General features: G+C 48.6%; 1 protein-coding gene across 1 annotated transcript in view; it reads left to right on the forward strand.

Moving 5' to 3' along the window:
• LOC138737263 (kinesin light chain 1-like) overlaps positions 1-23,052 on the forward strand; it is a 70,980-nt gene that overhangs the window by 15,740 nt on the left and 32,188 nt on the right. Inside the window, 7 exon segments of the mRNA XM_069888005.1 lie at positions 3,188-3,418; positions 3,766-3,841; positions 17,091-17,319; positions 17,625-17,712; positions 19,134-19,235; positions 20,813-20,986; positions 22,660-22,770. Coding sequence (XP_069744106.1) covers positions 3,188-3,418; positions 3,766-3,841; positions 17,091-17,319; positions 17,625-17,712; positions 19,134-19,235; positions 20,813-20,986; positions 22,660-22,770 — 1,011 coding nt within the window.

Consider the following 23,052-nt stretch of genomic DNA (forward strand, 5'->3'; position numbering starts at 1 on the left):
ACTTTCTAGCAGGGAAGAAGTCCAAGTACGAATGCAGAAAATAAATTTTTATGACATGTTACACTTCATGGTTTTGTATCCCTGTTGCATGTTAAAAATAGGACATGTAAATCCCAAAAATAGGTTATATTTAAAAAAGGCCAAGTGATGGGAAAATGTTAACATGATGTTTGTGATCAGCAAGTCAAAATCCATAAAATCAACCAAGTATTTGGGAAGCAAAATCTTCTTTGTGCAATATTACAGGCCGGTGAGTCTGACGTCAGTGGTGGGGAAGGTGTTAGAGTTGATCATCAAGCGTGAGGTTACACAGAACTTGGAGGAACATGACAGGATTGTCCAAAGCCAGCGTGGTTTCCTAAATCGTGCCTGACAAACCTGTTGGAACTCTTTGGGGAAGTGACCAGCCGGCTGGACCAGGGAGATGCAGTGGACGTTGTGTGTTTGGATTTTCAGTCGGCCTTGGACAAGGTGCCACACATGAGGCTACTGAACAGAACGAGAGCCCCTGGTCTGACAGGAAACGTACTAGAGTGGGGAGAGCGTAGGCTGGTCGGCAGGAACCAGAGTCGGAAATCAGGGACCATATTCTAGTCGGCTACTAGTTGCTGGAGGGGTCAGGGTTAGGGCAACTTCTTTATATTATATATTTATGATTAGGATTGTGGAATGAATGACTTTGTGGCCAAGTTTGCAGATGATATGAAGGTGGGTGGAGGAGCAGGTAGTCTCGAGGAAACATGGAGGCTGCAGGTTAGGAGAACGGGCAGAGAAGTGGAAAATGAAACACAATGTTGGAAAGTGCCCATCACTTAAAATAAACGGGCAGACTGTTTTATAAACGGGCTGGGTTGAAGGACAGGGCCCCCAGGGTAGTGATCTCTGGGTTGCTGCCCACGCCATGAGCTGGTGAGGTTAGAAACAGGAAGGAGGACTTCAAGTTTCTGGATCATTGGGCTCCTCTTCCAGGGAAGGTGGGACCTGTTCCAATGGAATGGTTTACACCTGAACTGGAGGGGACTAATATCCTTGCGGGAACGTTTGCTGGTGCTGCTCCGGGGGAGGGGGGGGTGGTTTCATGGGTACCAGAGTGTTAGAGCAGATAGAGGAGTGGAGGAGGGAAACGATGATTGAAAATTACACGCACTGTTAGATTCAATGCGTTGGACGTGGTGGAAATGTTCTCTGGGGCATCTATTTCAACACGAGTGTTGTAGGAAAGATAGACGTGCTTAGAGCGTGGATTGGGATGTGGGATTATGACACTGTGACCAATGAGACTTGGCTGCAGGAGGGCAGGACAGGCAGCTCTACGTTTCAGGCTTCTGTTGTTTCAGACGTGATAGAATGAGGTGGGGGGGATGAAAGCGGGAGGAATGGCTTTGCTCGCCACTGCTGTGCTCAGGCAGGACAGCCCAGGGGGCTCATCTATAGAGGGTATACGGGTGGAGCCGAGGAATGGGAAAGGTGTGACCACATTCGTGTATTACAGACCACCCAATGGTCTGAGACAATTAGAGGGGCAAATCTGTAGGGAGGAAGCAGATCGATGTAAGGAACAGAATGTTGTGATAGTTGGAGATTTTAACTTCCACATATTGACTGGGACTCCCAATCTGTAAAAGGGCTGGACGGCTTGGAGTTTGTCGAATGTGTTCAGGGAAGTTTTCTAAATCAATATATAGAGGTCCCAACGGGAGAAGGAGCAGAACTGGATCTTCTATTAGAGAATGGGACAGGACAGGTGACAAATGTACGTGTAGGGGAACATTTTGGGCCCAGTGATCATAATGTCATTAGTTTCCAGTTAATGATGGAGAAGGATGGGTCTGGGCCTCAGGCTGAGATTCTAAATTGGAGAAAGGTCCATTTTGAGGAAATGAAAAAGGATCTAGAATGTGTGGATTGGGAGAAGTTGTTTACAGGGAAGGACGTGAGAGGGAAATGGAGACCTTCAAAGGGGAAATGTTGAGAGTACAGAGTTTGTATGTTCCTGTCAGGATTAAAGGCGAGGTTCACAGGCAGAGGGAACCTTGGTTTTCGAGGGATATTGGGGATCTGGTGCAGAAGAAGAGAGAGGTGGATAACAAGTACAGGCAACACGGAGCAAATGAGGGACTTGAGGAGTATAAAAAATGAAAGAAAAACTTCAAAGTATTAGGAAGGGTCAAAGAAGACATAAGGTTGCTTTGGCGACAATGTGAAGGAAAATCCTCAGGGTTTCTACAGTAGATTAAGCTGGACACATGTTATAATCACGCAGAACTTTAATTAACACACGGGAGACAAACGGGAGAATGTGAAAATGTTTCTCGATCACTATTTCTCTTAAGCAACAATGTATACATCCACTTCAGATCAAGGTTGGACTCTGACAATAGCGAACATATACTCGACACACTCATAAGATTGAGTACACACGTTACAAACAAGGACTCTTACACACACTCGGTTCCCTGTACCATCGGGGCGCTGCTCTCTGCAAGTACTGACTTAATCACAGTGCTCCGGCTCAACTTCAGTGCACACCTTACCCGCGACATTTTCAGTGATGTTCGTAGCAGTGACCTGTCGTGGAGCGGTGTCTGGGGCTATATCCACAAGGCAGAGTGAGAATCTGCTGTGCGTTGGTGTTATATACAGTGCTAATCTGTGGTTCCAGCCAATAATGACCCCCTGTGATTTAAATTAGCCTATGACAAGGTGTGCACTAATGGGGGGGGGGCTGGAATCCAGCCTTGATTGACAGGTAATGTGACTTCCAAAAAGTTTCAGACAGGGAGGACATGTGACCACCCACAAAACACACATTCCAGATAGGCAGGGAGGCCAAGTATTCCTCCACACACACGCTTTATATGGAGCCAAAAGAGATGGGGTGGATCTTAAATGTTATTTTTTTAATCAATTTTCACTCAGGAAATGGGCACAGAGTCGAGGGAAGTGAGGAAAACAAGCAGTGAGGTCATGGAACTGAAACAGATTAAAGAGGAGGAGGTGCTTGCTGTCTTAAAGGAAATCAGGGTGGATAAATCCCCAGGGCCTGACAGGATATTCCCTCGGGCCTCGAGGGGGGCACGTGTAGAAATTACAGGGGCTCTGGCAGAAATATTTAAACTGAACTTCTTCTCTCCCCTCCTCTCCCTTTCCTCTCCCCTCCCCCCTTTCCCCCTCTTCCCCCCCCCAGGTGATGATGGCGCTGGCAGCCCACCTGAATGCGGTGGAGTCGGAGAAGCAGAAGCTGCGGGCGCAGGTGCGGCGCCTGTGCCAGGAGAACCAGTGGCTGCGGGACGAGCTGGCGGGGACTCAGGCAAAGCTGCAGCGCAGCGAGCAGATGGTGGCGCAGCTCGACGAGGAGAAGAAGCACCTGGTCTTCATGAACCAGCTGAGGAAATATGACGAGGATGTCTCACCCTGCGTGAGTGCTGGGCGGACCCCCCAACGGTCTCTCCCCCTCCCCCTCACCCACACCCTCATCCTCCCCTTCACCCACACCCTCCCCCTCCCCTTCACCTCACCCACACCCTCCCCCTCCCCTTCACCTCCCCCTCATCCTTTCCCTCCCCCTCCATCTCACCCTTTCCCTCCCCCTCACCACCTCCACCCTCCCCTTTCCCTCACCCTTCACCTCCACCCTCACCCTCCCCCACACCCACCCCCAAACTCTTCCCCCATGCCCTCGCCCTACACCTGCTCCCTACTGCTCCTCACCCCCATCCCTGACCCCCCACCCATTCCCCAATGTGACTGTGTGACTTTCTGCAGGATGAGAGGGATGGAGATGCCTCTCGAGATTCACTTGATGACCTCTTCCCCGAGGAGGACGAGACAGGGCCTGGGGGTGAGTGGGGGAGTGGGGCGAGTGGGGAGGGGTGTGATGGGAAGGGGATTTTTGAGGTGGAGGGGTTTTGAGGGGGGGCTGTGGAGTGGGGTGGGGAGTGCAGGGGTCGGGGGTTTGAGCCTTTGTTGCAGGAGGGGCAGCCCCATGTTCCGGGCTCCGTTGTTTCAGACGGGATGGGGGGAGGATGAAATGGGGAAGAGTGGGATTTGCTTCTCAGGGTGGAGCTGAGCAATGGGAAAGGGGTGTATTATAGACCCCCACCCCCACCCCTCTTCAATGGTCAATGAGAATTGGAGCAAACCTGTAGGGAGATACTGTTGGATCGGGCTACTGCTGATCGGAGGACAGCAGAGTCGGCGTTCCCAAGGCGACCGTTGGAGGAGGGGCGAAGAGAGACTACTCGAGGAGTGAGTAAATTGCCTGAAGGCCTATAAAAGGAGTGAAAGGTGAGGGAACGGCCAGTGAGGAGCGGCTCAGTGAGTGAGTGGAGCAGTGAAGGAGTGGACACTTGGGACTTTGGCTCAAGAGAGTGAAGGAGTGGAGATTTGGAACTTTAGCTCGAGGGAGTGAAGGAGTGGAGATTTGGGACTTTGGCTCGAGGGAGTGAAGAAGTGGAGACGAGACTTTGGCTCGAGGGAGTAAAGGAGTGGAGACTTGGGACTTTGGCTCGAGGGAGTGAAGGAGTGGAGATTTGGGACTTTGGCTTTTTGGGGCAGTGAAGGAGTGGAGATTTGGGACTTTGGCTCGAGGGAGTGAAGGAGTGGAGATTTGAGAGTTTGGCTTTTTGGGGCAGCGAAGGAGTGGAGATTTGGGACTTTGGCTCGAGGGAGTGAAGGAGTGGAGATTTGGGACTTTGGCTCGAGAGAGTGAAGGAGTGGAGATTTGAGAGTTTGGCTTTTTGGGGCAGTGAAGGAGTGGAGATTTGGGACTTTGGCTCGAGGGAGTGAAGGAGTGGAGATTTGAGAGTTTGGCTTTTTGGGGCAGTGAAGGAGTGGAGATTTGGGACTTTGGCTCGAGGGAGTGAAGGAGTGGAGATTTGGGACTTTGGCTTGAGGGAGTGAAGGAGTGGAGATTTGAGAGTTTGGCTTTTTGGGGCAGTGAAGGAGTGGAGATTTGGGACTTTGGCTCGAGGGAGTGAAGGAGTGGAGATTTGAGAGTTTGGCTTTTTGGGGCAGTGAAGGAGTGGAGATTTGGGACTTTGGCTCGAGGGAGTGAAGGAGTGGAGATTTGAGAGTTTGGCTCGAGGGAGTGAAGGAGTGGAGATTTGGGACTTTGGCTCGAGGGAGTGAAGGAGTGGAGATTTGGGACTTTGGCTTGAGGGAGTGAAGGAGTGGAGATTTGAGAGTTTGGCTCGAGGGAGTGAAGGAGTGGAGATTTGAGAGTTTGGCTCGAGGGAGTGAAGGAGTGGAGATTTGGGACTTTGGCTCGAGGGAGTGAAGGAGTGGAGATTTGGGACTTTGGCTTGAGGGAGTGAAGGAGTGGAGATTTGAGAGTTTGGCTTTTTGGGGCAGTGAAGGAGTGGAGATTTGGGACTTTGGCTCGAGGGAGTGAAGGAGTGGAGATTTGGGACTGGCTTGAGGGAGTGAAGGAGTGGATATTTGAGAGTTTGGCTTTTTGGGGCAGTGAAGGAGTGGAGATTTGGGACTTTGGCTCGAGGGAGTGAAGGAGTGGAGATTTGGGACTTTGGCTTGAGGGAGTGAAGGAGTGGAGATTTGAGAGTTTGGCTTTTTGGGGCAGTGAAGGAGTGGAGATTTGGGACTTTGGCTCGAGGGAGTGAAGGAGTGGAGATTTGGGACTGGCTTGAGGGAGTGAAGGAGTGGATATTTGAGAGTTTGGCTTTTTGGGGCAGTGAAGGAGTGGAGATTTGGGACTGGCTCGAGGGAGTGAAGGAGTGGAGATTTGGGACTTTGGCTTGAGGGAGTGAAGGAGTGGAGATTTGAGAGTTTGGCTTTTTGGGGCAGTGAAGGAGTGGAGATTTGGGACTTTGGCTCGAGGGAGTGAAGGAGTGGAGATTTGAGAGTTTGGCTCGAGGGAGTGAAGGAGTGGAGATTTGGGACTTTGGCTCGAGGGAGTGAAGGAGTGGAGATTTGGGACTGGCTCGAGGGAGTGAAGGAGTGGAGATTTGAGAGTTTGGCTCGAGGGAGTGAAGGAGTGGAGATTTGGGACTTTGGCTCGAGGGAGTGGAGTGGAGATTTGGGACTTTGGCTTGAGGTACTGAAGGAGTGGAGACTTGGGACTTTGGCTCGAGGGACTGCAGCAAGAAGGAGCTCCCTGTGTGGTAAGGTGTCCTTTTTGGTTAGTCTTTTAGTATTATTTGTTTAGTTTTTCTTTTAAAAAAACCAATATACTTTGAGAAAGGAGGAAATGGAGTCAGTTGGGGTAGTTGAAGTGCTCCAATTGTGGGATGTGGGAAGTCGGAGACAGCACAGCTGTTCCTCACGACTACACCTGCAAAAGGTGCATCCAATTACACATAATGAGTGACCGTGTTAGGGAACTTGAGCTGCAGTTGGATGAACTGAGGATCATAAGGGAAGCAGAGGCAGTGATAGAGAGGAGTTACAGGGAGACAGTCACCCCTATAAGGCAGGAGTCAGGGAATTGGGTGACTGTGAGGAAAGGAGGGAGAGTGCCAGTGCAAAGTACCCCTGTGGAAGTGCCGCTCAGCAATATGTATTCGGCATTGGATACTGCTGGGGGGAACAGCCTATCAGGGACAAGTCGTGGGGGTCAGGTCTCTGGCACGGGGGCTGCCCCTGAGGTTCAGAAGGGAAGGAGGGATAAGAACAGGATACTTGTAGTTGGAGACTCGTTAGTCAGAGGGACAGATAAAGGTTTGTGGGACGAGATCGGGGATCCAGGTTGGTCTGTTGCCTCCCTGGTGCCAGGGTCAGGGATATCTCTGATCGAGTACATAGCTTTCTGCAAGGGGAAGGAGAACAGCCAGAAGTCGTGGTCCATGTGGGGACCAATGACTTAGCTAGAAGTGGGGATGAGGTCCTGAAACAGGATGATGTGGAATTAGGTAGGAAGTTAAAAAACAGGACCTCCAAGGTAGTAATCTCTGGCTTGCTGCCGGTGCCAGGCGCTAGTGAGGGTAGAAATAGGAGGATGTGGAGGATGAATGTGTGGCTAAAGAGATGGTGGAGGGGGCAAGGATAAGATTTCTGGATCATTGGGATCTCTTCTGGGGAAGGTCAGACCTGTACAAAAGGGACGGACTCCACTTGAACTGGAGGGGGACCAATGTGCTGGCAAGCAGATTTGCTAGAGCTGTGGGAGAAGGTTTAAACTAGTTTGGCAGGGGGGTGGGGAACAGAGTGTGAGAGCAGTGTCAAGGGAGCATGGCCACCTAGTTAAGAATGATAAAGATAACAAAGGTAGGATGGAGATTAAGGTAAAAGGTAGAAAAGAGAATATAGGTGAGGGTCATTCTCTGAAATGCATGTACTTTAATGCAAGAAGCATAGTGAACAAGGTAGATGAGCTTAGAGCATGGTCAGATACTTGGGGTCACGATATTGTGACAATTAGTGAGACCTGGCTACAGGAGGGGCAGGACTGGCAACTTAATATTCCAGGATACATTTGTTTTAGATGTGATAGAGCAGGGGGTAAAAAAGGGGGAGGAGTTGCTCTGCTTGTTAAGGAGGACATTACTGCCGTGAGGTGGCAGGATGGTCTGGAGGGATCGTCCAGTGAGGCTGTTTGGGCAGAATTGAGGGGTGAAGGAGGCATGAGGGTGCTAATAGGGGTGTATTACAGACCACCAAATGGGCCAAGAAAATTAGAGGAACAAATTTGTAGGGAGATAACGTATATGTGTGAGAATCATAAGGTAGTGATCATGGGAGATTTTAACTTCCCTCACATTGATTGGGATACCCATACAGTAAGAGGGCTGGATGAGGTAGAGTTTGTCAAATGTGTGCAAGATAGTTTTCTTAATCAATACGTAGAGGAACCGACTTGGGACGGTGTAATACTGGATCTCCTGTTAGGGAACGAGATAGGTCAGATGTCTGAGGTTAATGTTGGAGAACAAATTGGGTCTAGTGATCACAACTCTATTAGTTTTAGGGTAGGTTTAGGGAAGAGCAAAGAAGGGCCTAAAGTTGAGGTTCTGGATTGGAGAAAAGCAAATTTCGAAGGAATAAGAAGGGATTTGGGGAGTATTGAGTAGGACATGATTTTTTCAGGAAAGGATGTAAATGAAAAATGAAGAATATTCTAAGAAGAAATTTTGAGAGCACAGAGTAGATATGTCCCAGTGAGGATCAAAGGAAAGGCTGGAAGTCATAGGGAGGCTTAGTTTTCGAGGAATATTAGAAATTTGGTTAGGAGAAAAAGTGAGGTGTACAAGAGGTATAAAGAGAAGGTTTAAAAAAAAAATTATTTTTCACACCATAAATCACATTAGCCATGATATACACTTTTTCTTTTTCACACATTTACAGTGACTTTTTCTTCCCCCCCCCTCCCTCCTCCCAAGCCAGCCCCCCACCCCACCCCTCATCCATTTTAGGTATACAATCTAGGTTGCATTAATTCAGTCAGACAATGTTGTCATTCAACAAATATACACCAGAAATTCTACAGAGTCCATTCTTTTCTTTCCTTCTCCTTCCATCAACTTAGGTAATGTTTGTCCCCGGTAGGTTTTCGCTATTGTATTTAATGTAAGGCTCCCATACTTGTTCGAATATTTCAATATTATTTCTTAAACTATATGTTATTTTTTCTAATGGAATACATTTATTCATTTCTATATACCATTGTTGTATTCTCAAATTATCTTCCGATTTCCAGGTTGACATAATACATTTTTTTGCTACGGCTAGAGCTATCTTAACAAATCTTTTTTGTGCATCCTCCAAATCAATTCCAAATTCTTTGTTTTTTAGGTTACTTAGGAGAAAGATCTCTGGATTCTTTGGTATATTGTTTTCTGTTATTTTATTTAATATCTGATTGAGATCATCCCAAAATTTTTCTACTCTCTCACATGTCCAGATTGCATGAATTGTTGTTCCCATTTCTTTTTTACATCGAAAACATCTATCAGATACTGTTGGGTCCTATTTATTTAACTTTTGCGGTGTAATGTATAGTCTGTGTAACCAATTATATTGTATCTTACGTAGCCTCGTATTTATTGTATTTCTCATCGTTCCAGAACATAATTTCTCCCATGTTTCCTTATTTATCTTTATATTTAAATCTTGTTCCCATTTTTGTTTCGTTTTACCATTTGTTTCCTCATTCTCCTTTTCTTGCAGTTTAATATACATATTTGTTATAAATCTTTTGATTAACATTGTATCTGTAATCACATATTCAAGGTTACTTCCCTCTGGTAAACTCAAATTGCTTCCTAATTTATCCTTCAAGTAGGATCTCAGTTGGTAATATGCCAGCGCTGTATCTCCAGTTATATTATCTCATTTGTTCAAAGGATAAGAATCTACTTCCTGAAAAACAATTTTCTATTCTTTTAATCCCTTTTTTTTCCCATTTTCTAAAGGCAAGGTTGTCTATTGTAAAAGGGAGTAGCTTATTTTGCGTCAATATTAGTTTTGGTAATTGATAATTTGTTTTATTTCTTTCTACATGGATCTTCTTCCAAATATTGAGGAGATGATGTAATACTGGAGAAGTTCTATGTTGTACCAATTTTTCGTCCCATTTATATAATATGTGTTCAGGTATCTTTTCCCCTATTTTATCTAATTCTAATCTCGTCCAGTCTGGTTTTTCCCTTGTTTGATAAAAATCTGATAGGTATCTTAATTGTGCGGCTCTATAATAATTTTTAAAGTTTGGCAATTGTAAGCCTCCTTGTTTATACCATTCTGTTAATTTATCTAGTGCTATCCTCAGTTTCCCCCCTCTCCATAAAAATTTCCTTATTATTTTCTTTAACTCTTTGAAGAATTTTTCTGTCAGTTATATTGGCAATGCCTGAAATATGTACAATATCCTTGGAAAAATGTTCATTTTAATACAGTTTATCCTTCCTATCAGTGTTTGTGGTAGATCTTTCCAATGCTCTAAATCGTCCTGTAATTTTTTCATTAGTGGATTATAATTGAGTTTATATAATTGGCCGAGATTTTTGTTTATTTGTACACCTAGGTATCTTATTGCCTGCATTTGCCATCTGAATGGAGATTCCTTCTTAAATTTTGAGAAATCCGCATTATTCATAGGCATTGCTTCACTTTTATTTACGTTTATCTTGTAACCCGACACTTCTCCATATTCCTTCAATTTCTTATATAATTCTTTTATTGATAGTTCTGGTTCTGTTAAGTACACTATAACATCATCCGCAAATAGACTGATTTTATATTCCCTGTCTTTTATTTTTATTCCTTTTATATTATTATCTATTCTTATCAATTCTGCTAGTGGTTCTATAGCTAGCGCAAACAATAAAGGTGATAGTGGGCATCCCTGCCGCGTTGACCTGCTTAAGTTAAATTGCTTTGATACATGTCCATTTACTGTCACTTTTGCTAACGGTCCCTTATATAATGCTTTAATCCAATTAATATACTTCTCCGGTAAACTGAATTTTTGCAATACTTTGAACAAATAATTCCATTCTACTCTGTCGAAGGCCTTCTCTGCGTCTAAAGCAACTGCTACTGCAGGTGCTTTATTTCCTTCTACTGCATGAATTAAGTTAATAAATTTACAAATATTGTCTGTTGTGCGTCTTTTTTTGATAAATCCAGTTTGGTCTAAATTTACCATTTTCGGTACCTGTTCTGCTAATCTGTTTGCTAATAGTTTAGCTATTATCTTATAGTCTGTGTTTAGCAAAGATATTGGTCTATATGACGCTGGTAAGAGTGGATCTTTCCCTTGTTTTAGTATTACTGTAATTATTGCTGTTTTACATGAATCTGGTAAGCTTTGTGTTTTATCAATCTGGTTGATTACATCCAGGAGGGGCGGTATTAATAAGTCTTTAAATGTTTTGTAGAATTCTATTGGAAATCCATCCTCTCCTGGTGTCTTATTATTTGGTAATTTTTTTATTATCTCTTGTATTTCTACTATTCCAAAAAGTTCTGTTAATTTATTTTGTTCCTCTATTTGTAGTTTTGGTAGTTCAATTTTAGTCAAAAATTCCTCTATTTTTCCTTCTTTCCCTTCGTTTTCAGTTCGGTATAATTGTTCATAGAATTCTCTAAAGTTTTCCTTAATTTCTTTTGGATTATATGTAATTTGTTTGTCTTTTTTCCTTGATGCCAATACCATTTTCTTAGCTTGTTCTGTCTTAAGCTGCCATGCTAGGATTTTGTGCGTTTTTTCCCCTAGTTCATAATATTTCTGTTTTGTCTTCATTATATTCTTCTCTACCTTATATGTTTGTAATGTTTCATATTTTATTTTTTTATCCGCCAATTCTCTTCTTTTAGTTGTATCTTCCTTTATTGCTAATTTTTTTTCTATGTTTACTATTTCCCTTTCCAACTGCTCTGTTTCCTGATTGTAGTCCTTCTTCATCTTGGTTACATAGCTTATTATTTGCCCTCTAATGAATGCTTTCATTGCGTCCCATAGTATAAACTTATCTTCCACTGATTCCGTATTTACTTCAAAATACATTTTTAATTGTTTTTCAATAAATTATCTAAAATCCTGTCTTTTAAGTAGCATGGGGTTTAATTTCCATCTATACATTCTTGGAGGGATGTCGTCTAGCTTTACTGTCAATATTAAGGGTGAATGGTCCGATAGTATTCTCGCTTTATATTCTGTTTTTCTTACTCTATCTTGCATACGAGCTGATAACAGGAATAGGTCTATTCTTGAGTATGTTTTATGTCTAGCCGAGTAGTATGAGTATTTCTTTTCTTTTGTGTTTTGTTTCCTCCATATATCCAAAAGTTTCATTTCTTGCATTGATTTAATTATAAATTTGGTTACTTTGTTCTTCCTGTTAATTTTTTTCCCCGTTTTATCCATATTTGGATCCAAATTCAGGTTGAAATCCCCTCCTATTAGTATGTTTCCTTGCGTATTAGCTACCTTCAAAAAGATATCTGGCATAAACTTTTGATCTTCTTCGTTAGGTGAATATACATTAAGTAGATTCCAAAACTCCGAATATATCTGACATTTTATCATTACATATCTCCCTGCTGGATCTATTATTTCCTCTTCTATTTTAAATGGCACATTTTTGCTAATTAATATAGCCACTCCTCTTGCTTTTGAATTATACGATGCTGCTGTTACATGTCCTACCCAATCTCTCTTTAATTTCTTGTGCTCCAATTCAGTTAAGTGTGTTTCTTGGACAAATGCTATATCAATTTTTTCCTTTTTCAGTAAATTTAGTAGTTTCTTCCTTTTAATTTGGTTATGTATTCCATTAATATTTAAAGACATATAGTTCAGCGTAGCCCTTTTATATTTTGTTTATCTTCTCTTTCCGTTTTTCCATCATTACCTTTCCTCCTTTTCCATTTCTGTTTTCTTATTTTCAACTCTTTATAAGACAACATTCCTACAACATCCAACATTTTCCTTATTCTCCTATTTATATCTTCTTTATCCCCAATCTCCCCTTCCCCTCCTGAGTTGTCCTTTATCCCTTGTCGGACAACCACATCTCCCCTCTCCATTTGGGTTTGCGAATTCACTCGCAAGCGTCAACTGATTTTGCAGTGACCGCTATTTCTCCCCACCTCGCCCTCCCCAGAAAAGATTTCACTTTTCATATGTAACAAAGGTCACTCTTTTAATTCCCTCCTTATTCTCTCTATTCCATTTCCTTCCCTTATTCATTCTTGTCTATACTATCTATATTTTCCTCTAAGTACAGATACCTTCACATATGCACATTTTATCTATTCACTCTTATACCTCTTTACCCACATACATATCAATCGTGATCATTTTTACTCTCATTACCCGTCTTCATCCCTCAGTCTATTTTTGTAATTGTTCTGTAAATTTTCGTGCTTCTTCTGGGTCCGAGAATAGTCTGTTTTGTTGTCCTGGAATAAATATTTTCAATACCGCTGGATGCTTTAGTATAAATTTATACCCTTTCTTCCATAAAATCGCCTTTGCTGTATTGAACTCTTTTCTCTTTCGGAGTTCAAAACTTATATCTGGATAAATGAAGATTTCTTGCCCTTTATACTCCAGTGGCTTGTTGCCCTCTCTTACTTTTTCCATTGTCTTCTCCAGTACCTTTTCTCTTGTAGTATATCTTAGGAATTTTACTACAATAGATCTTGGTTTTTGTTGTGGTTGTGGTTTAGAGGCCAATGCTCTATGTGCCCTTTCTATTTCCATTTCTTGCTGTAGTTCTGGACATCCTAGGGTCTTAGGGATCCAATCTTTTATAAACTCCCTCATATTCTTGCCTTCTTCATCTTCCTTAAGGCCCACTATCTTTATGTTATTTCTTCTGTTATAATTTTCCATTATATCTATTTTTTGAGCTAGTAGTTCTTGTGTCTCTTTAGTTTTTTTATTAGATTCCTCCAATTTCTTTTTTAAGTCTTCTACCTCCATTTCTGCTGCTACTGCCCGCTCTTCCATCTTGGTCATTTTTTCCCCCATTTCTGTTAAGGTCATATCTATTTTATTCACTTTCTCTTCTGTGTTGTTTATTCTTCTTCTTAAATCATTGAATTCCTGTGTTTGCCATTCTTTAAATGACTCCATGTATCCTCTAACAAGAGAAAGTATATCCTTTACCTTGCCTTTCCCTTCATCTATTTCACTGTATTCTTCCTCTTCTTCTTCCTCTGGGTTGGCCATCTGTTGTTTCTTTGGTGCCCTTTCCTTCTCTTCTTTCTTGTTTTCATTGTTTTCTGTGGTCTCTTCTTGCTGCAGGTGTTCTGCAGCTGTCATTGCCGGCTGTGGAGATCGACTCCCCAGCTGGTCCCCCCTCCCGTCGGTGTGTTTTTTTTCATGCGCATCGCGCATGCGCGAGGAGTCGCGCATGCGCGGTTGCGCACTTTTACTTGGCTCAGCGAGCCATTGTTGTAGTCCATTATCTACCGACCTGAGGGAGCGGGTTTCTCTCTCCACCATGGGCCTCTTCGAACAGGTAAGGCCTTCACCTTCTTCCTCCGTTGTCTTCTCTTCCTCTCTTCTTACCGTTGCTTTCGATTTTTCTTTTTTTGTCGCCATCTTCTTTCCACCTTTATACTCACTTTTTTTTTCACTTTTATTTCTGTGCCTTTGTGTTTTCCTTTGTTTTTCCTGACTTTTCTGGAGAGGGCTGGAATTCACTGTCCGGCCACTACTCCATCACGTGACTCCTCCCGTATAAAGAGCAGGGTGATGAGAAATTGAAAGAGGACTACAAGGAGTGTAGAAAAAATCTTAAGAAAGAAATTAGAAAGGCCAAAAAAAAGGCATGAAGAGGCTTTGGCAGACAGAGTAAAAATAAATCCAAAGGGTTTCTATAGGTACATTAAAAGTAAAAGATTAGTGAGGGATAAAATTGGACCCCTTGTAGATAGCGAGGGTAGGCTGAGTGAGAAGTCAGAGGAGATGGGGGAAATTTTAAATGATTTCTTTTCCTCGGTATTCACTAGGGAACAAAATATTGAACCAGTTGAAGTAAAGAAAAATAGTGGGGAGGTCATGAAGCATACAAGGATAAACGAGGAGGTAGTGATGGCTGTGTTAAAAAAAGATAAAGGTGGATAAATCTCCGGGACCAAACAAAATATTCCCAAGGACACTCAGGGAGGCTATTGGACAGTTAGTGGGAACATTAACAGAGATATTTAGGATGTCACTGGCCACGGGGGTAGTGCCAGAGGATTGGAGGGTGGCTCATGTTTTTCCGCTGTTTAAGAAAGGCCCAAATGTAAGCCTGAAAATTATAGACCTATGAGTCTGACGTCTGTGGTGGGCAAGTTGATGGAAAGTGTTCTGAGGGATGGTATTTACAAATATTTGGAGGTACAGGGATTGATAGGGAGTAATCAGCATGGTTTTGTCAGGGGTAGATCATGCTTGACAAACCTGATTGAGTTCTTCGAGGGGGTTACAAAAAAGATTGGTGAAGGGAAGGCTGTGGATGTTGTCTATTTAGACTTTAGTAAAGCTTTTGACAAAGTTCCCCACAGGAGGTTAGGAAAAAAGGTGGAGGCATTAGGTATAAATAAGGTAGTGAAATGGATTCAGCAGTGGTTGGATGGAAGGTGTCAGAGAGTAGTGGTAGAAAATTGTTTGTCCAATCGGAGGCCGGTGACTAGTGGAGTTCCTCAGGGATCAGTCCTGGGTCTACTATTGTTTGTTATATATATTAACGATCTGGATGTAGGGATGGAGAATTGGATAAGCAAGTTTGCAGATGATACAAAGATTGGTGGTGTTGTGGACAGTGAGGAAGATTACCGTAGATTAAAAGGTGATTTAGGAAGGCTGGAGGTGTGGGCTGAGAAATGGCTGATGGAATTTAATACAGATAAGTGTGAGGTGTTACATTTTGGAAAGGCAAATCTAAATAGGTCATATACATTGAATGGTAGACAATTGAGGAGTGCAGAGCAACAAAGGGATTTAGGAGTTGTGGTAAATAGTACCCTCATGGCTGATACTCAGGTAGATGGTGTGGTGAAGAAGGCATTTGGAATGTTGGCCTTCATAAATCGGAGTATTGAATTCAAGAGTAGGGAGGTTATGATGAAATTGTACAAGGCTTTGGTGAGGCCAAATTTGGAGTACTGTGGACAGTTTTGGTCACCAAATTATAGGAAAGATATAAACAAAATAGAGAGAGTGCAGAGAAGGTTAACGAGAATGTTGACAGGATTTCAAGGTTTGAGTTCCAGGGAAAGGTTGTGCAGACTGGGGCTTTTTTCTCTGGAGCGTAGAAGATTGAGAGGGGACTTGATAGAGGTGTTTAAGATTTTAAAAGGGACAGACAGAGTAAACGTGGATAGGCTTTTTCAATTAAGAGTGGGGGAGATTCAAACTAGAGGACATGGTTTAAGATTGAAGGGGGAAAATTATAAGGGGAACATGAGGGGAAATTTCTTTACGCAGAGGGTGGTGGGGATGTGGAATGAGCTTCCGGCAGACATGGTCGAGGCGGGATCATTGGTACATTTAAGGAAAGACTGGATCGTTACATGGATAGGAGGGGACTAGAGGGGTATGGACCGGGTCCTGGTCAGTGGGACTAGGAGGGTGGGGATTTGTTACGGCATGGACTAGTAGGGCCGAACTGGCCTGTTCTGTGCTGTAAGTGGTTTCATGGTTAAGGTCATAAACGTTAAGTGGTAGACAAATGAGGAGTGCAGTGGAACAAAGGGATTTAGGAGTTATGGTACATAATTCCCTGTAAGTTTATAGGGTGGTGAGGAAGGCATTTGCTGTGTTGACCATCATAAATCAGAGTATTGAATACAGGAGTTGGGATGTCATGTTGAAGATGTTTCAGCCATTTGTGGGGCCAAATTTGGAATACTGTGTGTCATTTTTGCTGAATTACAGGAAGGATATAAAGAAAATAGAGAGAGTGCAGAGGAGGTTTATGAGAATGTTGACAGGATTTCGAGGTTTGAGTTCCAGGGAAAGGTTGAGCAGACTGGGGCTTTTTTCTCTGGAGCGTAGAAGATTGAGGGGGGGATTTGATGGAGGTGTTCAAGATTTTAAAAGGGACAGAGAGAGTCAACGTGGATAGGCTTTTTCAATTAAGAGTGGGGGATATTTAAACCAGAGGCCATGGTTTGAGATTGCAGGGGGAAAATTATAAGGGGAACATGAGGGGAAATTGCTTCACGCAAAGGGTGGTTGGGATATGGATTAAGCTTCCGGCAGACGTGGTTGAAGCAAGGATGTTATTTACATTTAAGGAAAGACTGGATAATTACATGGAGGGGAGAGGATTGGAGGGCTATGGACCAAGTGCTGGTCAGTGGGACTAGGAGGGTGGGGATTTGTTCTGGCATGGACTAGTAGGGCCAAACTGGCCTGTTCTGTGCTGTATATGGTTATATGGTTATATCCAGGGTGTGGAGGGGTAGTGTGTAATGAGGGGCTGAGAAGTGGAGCGGCTGGTGAGTGGCGTTGAAGGGCAGGGTCTGGGCCTGGGATAGGATAGGTGAGTGGGGGGTCGGTGGGTGCTCGGTCCAATGGTTGTGTGGATGAGGAAGCTTGTTGCTCAATGTCTCCCCCTTCTCTGTGTCCCTTCCCTCCACAACTCCCCTCCCCCACGGCCCCCTTCCCCTCCCTCCGCTGCCCCACCCTCCAGGCTCCCATGGCCACAGCAGCAGTGCAGCGGCAGCAGTACAACAGTGTGGCTACGAGATCCCAGCCCGGCTCCGGACGCTGCACAACCTGGTGATCCAGTATGCGTCGCAGGGGCGCTATGAGGTGGCCGTGCCACTGTGCAAACAGGCGCTGGAGGACCTGGAGAAAACGTCCGGGCACGACCACCCTGACGTGGCCACCATGCTCAACATCTTGGCTCTGGTGTACAGGTGCGTCCAACCCCCGACCCCACCCTCCACCCCGACGTGGCCACCATGCTCAACATCTTGGCTCTGGTGTACAGGTGCGTCCAACCCCCGACCCCACCCTCCACCCCGACGTCGCCACCATGCGCAACATCCTGGCCCTGGTGTACAGGTTCCCCACCACCCTCCCTTCCCCCACTCCGGTTCGGTTCTCACTCCCACCCTCCTCCCCCAACCCACCTTCTGCCTGGCTCTGTCATCACATCTCCCTCTTCCTCGGATCCAGTCCAGGTCTCACCCCCCTCCCCCCCACCCCCCTCTTCCCAAAGGGACCAGAACAAGTACAAGGAAGCTGCTCACCTATTGAACGATGCCCTGAACATCCGGGAGAAGACCCTGGGCAAGGACCACCCAGCCGTGAGTGTGGGACTGAGAGGGTGGGGGGGGGGATGAGCTTGGAGCCTATCAGGGTTGGGCTGGAGGGGCCAAGGGTCAAGAGCTGGGAGGGGTGGAGCGCCATACATGGCCCAGGGAGGGTTGGGATAACCCTCGAGCAGGAATTGGGAGCCATATCTGGAGGTGAGGGTGGAAGTAGGTGGTCAGTGAGTGGGGTAGGGGAGGGGTAGGGTGATTGGTGAGGGGGGAGGGTGGGGAGGGGTAGGGTGCTTGGCGAGGGGGCAGGGGGTGGGGAGGGGTAGGGTGGTTGGCGTGGGGAGGGGTAGGGTGCTTGGCGAGGGGGGAGGGGATGGGGAGGGGTAGGGTGGTTGGCAGGGGGGGTGTTAGGGTGGTTGGCAATGAGGGGGAGGGGAGTGGTAGGGTGGTCGGTGAGGTGCGGGGTCCTGAAACAACCGGGGCCTCGTGGAGCTCCTCATCCATGTGCGGGGGTCACTGTCCACCCCACGGACCCTTCAACCCACTTCGGCCACTCCCACCAGTCCTCAAATCTGTCCAAATGTCTTCTGAATGTTGTTACTGGCCCCACCACCTACCCCTTCCTCCTGCATCCCCATCTCAGATATGGACAACCCTCTCCGGGAAAATGTTGCCCCCTCAATTCCTTGTTAAACCCCCCCTGCCCCACCTTGAATGTGTGCACTCAAGTCCCAGAATCATCGAGCCTGGGGAACAGACTGAGCATTCAGTTTACCTGGCCCCTCAGCTCCTTCACTCCAGGGAATAGAGACCCAACTTCCAACCTCTCCCTCTACCTCAATCTTTTCGGGCCTGGCAACAGCCTGGTGAATCTCCTCTCCCATCTCCGGTTTACTGACATCCTTCCCACTGAAGGTGGGTGAGACAGGAACCAGACAACATGGGCTAAGGGTGAAAGGGGAAAGGTTTAGGGGTGGGGGGTGTGGAACGAGTTGCCAGCTGAAGTGGTGAATCTGGGCTCAGTTTTAACATTTAAGAGGAATTTGGAAAAGTCCATGGAAGGGAGGGAGGAGTATGGGGGGGGATATGGACTGGGGATGACACAGCCTAGGAAGGCTCTTCCCATCCTTGTACAGGGAACCTGTCCAAATTCTCCCATTCCCTTTGACTATTTGGGAGGCTCTAATCCCATGAACATGATGGTTTCCTTCTTGATTCTGTTCCACAGAGGATGGGATGAGCTGCCAGAGGAAAGGGTCGAGTGGGGACAGTAAAGTTTCTCAGACATTGGGGCAGGTCTGTGGAGAGGACGGGTTTAGAGGGACACATGGGGAACTTCGGCTAGTCGGCACAGAGGAGAGGGGTTGAAAGTCGTGTAATACATGAGACGAGGCCTGCGGCTGGTGGGGGGGCAATGCCAGGAACGTGCGGAAAGTTGTGGGTCTGACACTGCCTTGTCCGGATAGGTGGCAGCCACCCTGAACAACCTGGCCGTCCTGCATGGCAAGCGAGGGAAATACAAGGAGGCAGAGCCCCTGTGTAAGAGGGCCCTGGAGATCCGCGAGAAGGTGAGGGGGGGAGGGGTTGGGGTAGGAGTGGGTGTGAAGGAGGGCAGGGCGAGGATGGGCCAAACAGAGGGGGAGGGTTGAGCAGATAAAATGGCAAATGTCACCCCACGATTCAAGAAGGGAAGGAGTCAGCTGAAAGGAAATTACAAGCTGGTGAAGCCTGAGATTGGGAGTTCGAAGAGATCAGATGTCCAGTTATTTGTTTAGCCAGGGTCTGATTAGGGTTGGTCAACGTGGCTTTCTGGAGTAGGTCGTGTTTAACCAATCTTGTAGATTTGTTACCAGGAAAGTTGATGAAGGAAAGGCTGTGGCTGTTGTTTACACGGACTTTAGTGAGGCCTTTGACAAGGTCCCCCATGGGAGGTTGGTCAGGAAAGTTCAGACGCTGGGGATTCACGGTGGATTCAACAATGGCTGGACAGGAGAAGCCAGAGAGTAGTGGTGGATGATGCTTCTCAGACTGGAGGCCTGTGACTAGTGGGGCCTCAGGGATCGGTGCTGGGACCCTTGTTGTTTGTTGTCTATATCAATGATCTGGATGATAATGTGGGAAATTGGATCAGCAAGTTTGCAGATGACACTAAGATTGGAGACGTTGTGGACAGTGAGGAAAGTTTTCAAAGCTTGCAGAGGGATCTGGACCAACTGGAAAATGGGCTGAAAAATGGCAGATGGAATTTAATGGAGATGAGTGTGAGGTGTTGCATTTTAGAAGGACAAACCAAGAAAGGACGTACACGGTAAATGGTCGGGCCCTGAGGACTGGGGTAGAACAGAGGGATCTGGGAATACAGATGCAGAATTCCCTGAAATGCGATGCTTGCCTTCACTTCCAGAGAAATCGAGCAGGGATGTGATGTTGGTGGTTTGTGAGGCCTTGGGGAGACCCCACGTGGAGAATTGTGAGCAGTTTGGGGCTCCTCATTTAACAAAGGATGTGCTGACGTTGGAGAGGGTTCAGTCGAGGTTTATGAGGATGATTCCAGGAATGAAAAGGTGATCACATGAGGGATTTAGGAGAATGAGGGGGGAGGGGGGATCTCATTGAAACATTTTGAAAGTTGAAAGACGTGGACAGAGTAGATGTAGAAAGGTTGTTCCCCACGGTGGGAGAGTCTGGGACAAGAGGGCACAACTTCAGGATTGAAGGGCGTTCGCTTAGAACAGACGCAGAGGAATCTGTGGGATTTGTTGCCACAGGCAATGGCGGAGGCTGGGTCACTGGGGGTATTTAAGGCAAAGATTGATAGGTTCATGATTAGCCAGGGCATGAAAGGTTCTGAGGAGACAACTGGGCCGTGGGGCTGAGTTGGGAAATGGATCAGCTCATGATTGAATGGTGGGGCAGACTCGATGGGCTGAATGGCCTATTTCTGCTCCTAAGTCTTACTTTAGGGCAGGGCTGGGGAGTGTGATGGGGGGATGAGATGGAGTATGATGGACATCTCCCCAACGGACACCCTTCCCCGAAGGTGCGGGACCGACCCCCCCCCCCCCCACCAACGGTGTGTGACCAGAACCCCCCCCCCCCCCCCACCGACAGTGTATAATTGACCCCCTGACGGTATGCCATGCAGGTGCTGGGCCGGGACCACCCAGACGTGGCGAAGCAGCTGAACAACCTGGCGCTGCTGTGCCAGAACCAGGGCAAGTACGAGGAGGTGGAGTATTACTACCGACGGGCCCTTGACATCTACCAGACCCGGCTGGGCACCGACGACCCCAATGTGGCCAAGACCAAGAACAACCTGGTGAGGGGGAAGGGGAGGGGAGGGGGCTGGCGTGGAGGGGTGAGGGGGCGGAGTGGAGAGGTGCGGGGGCGGAGTGGAGAGGTGCGGGGGCGGAGTGGAGAGGTGCGGGGGCGGAGTGGAGAGGTGCGGGGGCGGAGTGGAGAGGTGCGGGGGCGGAGTGGCGAGGTGCGGGGGCGGAGTGGCGAGGTGCGGGGGCGGAGTGGCGAGGTGCGGGGGCGGAGTGGCGAGGTGCGGGGGCGGAGTGGCGAGGTGCGGGGGCGGAGTGGCGAGGTGCGGGGGCGGAGTGGCGAGGTGCGGGGGCGGAGTGGCGAGGTGCGGGGGCGGAGTGGCGAGGTGCGGGGGCGGAGTGGCGAGGTGCGGGGGCGGAGTGGCGAGGTGCGGGGGCGGAGTGGCGAGGTGCGGGGGCGGAGTGGCGAGGTGCGGGGGCGGAGTGGCGAGGTGCGGGGGCGGAGTGGCGAGGTGCGGGGGCGGAGTGGCGAGGTGCGGGGGCGGAGTGGCGAGGTGCGGGGGCGGAGTGGCGAGGTGCGGGGGGGGGGGGGAGTGGCGAGGTGCGGGGGCGGAGTGGCGAGGTGCGGGGCGGAGTGGCGAGGTGCGGGGGCGGAGTGGCGAGGTGCGGGGGCGGAGTGGCGAGGTGCGGGGGCGGAGTGGCGAGGTGCGGGGGCGGAGTGGCGAGGTGCGGGGGCGGAGTGGCGAGGTGCGGGGGCGGAGTGGCGAGGTGCGGGGGCGGAGTGGCGAGGTGCGGGGGCGGAGTGGCGAGGTGCGGGGGCGGAGTGGCGAGGTGCGGGGGCGGAGTGGCGAGGTGCGGGGGCGGAGTGGCGAGGTGCGGGGGCGGAGTGGCGAGGTGCGGGGGCGGAGTGGCGAGGTGCGGGGGCGGAGTGGCGAGGTGCGGGGGCGGAGTGGCGAGGTGCGGGGGCGGAGTGGCGAGGTGCGGGGGCGGAGTGGCGAGGTGCGGGGGCGGAGTGGCGAGGTGCGGGGGCGGAGTGGCGAGGTGCGGGGGCGGAGTGGCGAGGTGCGGGGGCGGAGTGGCGAGGTGCGGGGGCGGAGTGGCGAGGTGCGGGGGCGGAGTGGCGAGGTGCGGGGGCGGAGTGGCGAGGTGCGGGGGCGGAGTGGCGAGGTGCGGGGCGGAGTGGCGAGGTGCGGGGGCGGAGTGGCGAGGTGCGGGGGCGGAGTGGCGAGGTGCGGGGGCGGAGTGGCGAGGTGCGGGGGCGGAGTGGCGAGGTGCGGGGGCGGAGTGGCGAGGTGCGGGGGCGGAGTGGCGAGGTGCGGGGGCGGAGTGGCGAGGTGCGGGGGCGGAGTGGCGAGGTGCGGGGGCGGAGTGGCGAGGTGCGGGGGCGGAGTGGCGAGGTGCGGGGGCGGAGTGGCGAGGTGCGGGGGCGGAGTGGCGAGGTGCGGGGGCGGTAAGTGGCGAGGTGAGGGAGTTAACATGGGGCGGGGCCAGAGAATTGTTGAAGGCCAGGGGATAGAAAGAGGGGAATTCTGGTAGGTAGGGGGTTTGAGGGGTCGATGAGGGTTGGGCTCAGGAGGTACCGGTCAGTGGGGGGGGGGGGCAGGAGAGATGGTGGAGGTGGATCAGGGAGGGTGGGGAGATCCCAGTGTGGGAGGGTGGGGAAACATCCCAGTTTGGGGGCTAACCCCGGGAACCACTGCCTCACTCCACCCGTCCCCCACAACAGGCCTCGTGCTACCTGAAGCAGAGCAAGTACAAGGACGCAGAAACTCTGTACAAGGACATCCTGACCCGGGCCCACGAGAAGGAGTTTGGATCCGTCAGTGGTACGGCCCCCATGACCCCTATGCCTCCCCCGTGTCCCCTACGCCTTCCCTGTGTCCCCCTACCCCCCCTCCCGTGTCCCCTATCACCCCCGTCCTGTCTCCCGTCCCTCCCCAACCTGCCCCGCCTGTCCCTCTCCAACCTGCCCCGCCTGTCCCCTCTCCCCTTCCCCTACCCCGACCCCTCTCGCCGACCCCCCCGTCCCATCCTGCTCATACCCCCATCCTGCTTGCCCGTCCCCTCCCCCCTCCCCTATCCCTATTGCTGTCCCTTACCCCTCCCTCCGTCCCATCCA

This window comes from Narcine bancroftii, chromosome 6, assembly GCF_036971445.1.
Source record: "Narcine bancroftii isolate sNarBan1 chromosome 6, sNarBan1.hap1, whole genome shotgun sequence".
Taxonomy (NCBI): domain Eukaryota; kingdom Metazoa; phylum Chordata; class Chondrichthyes; order Torpediniformes; family Narcinidae; genus Narcine; species Narcine bancroftii.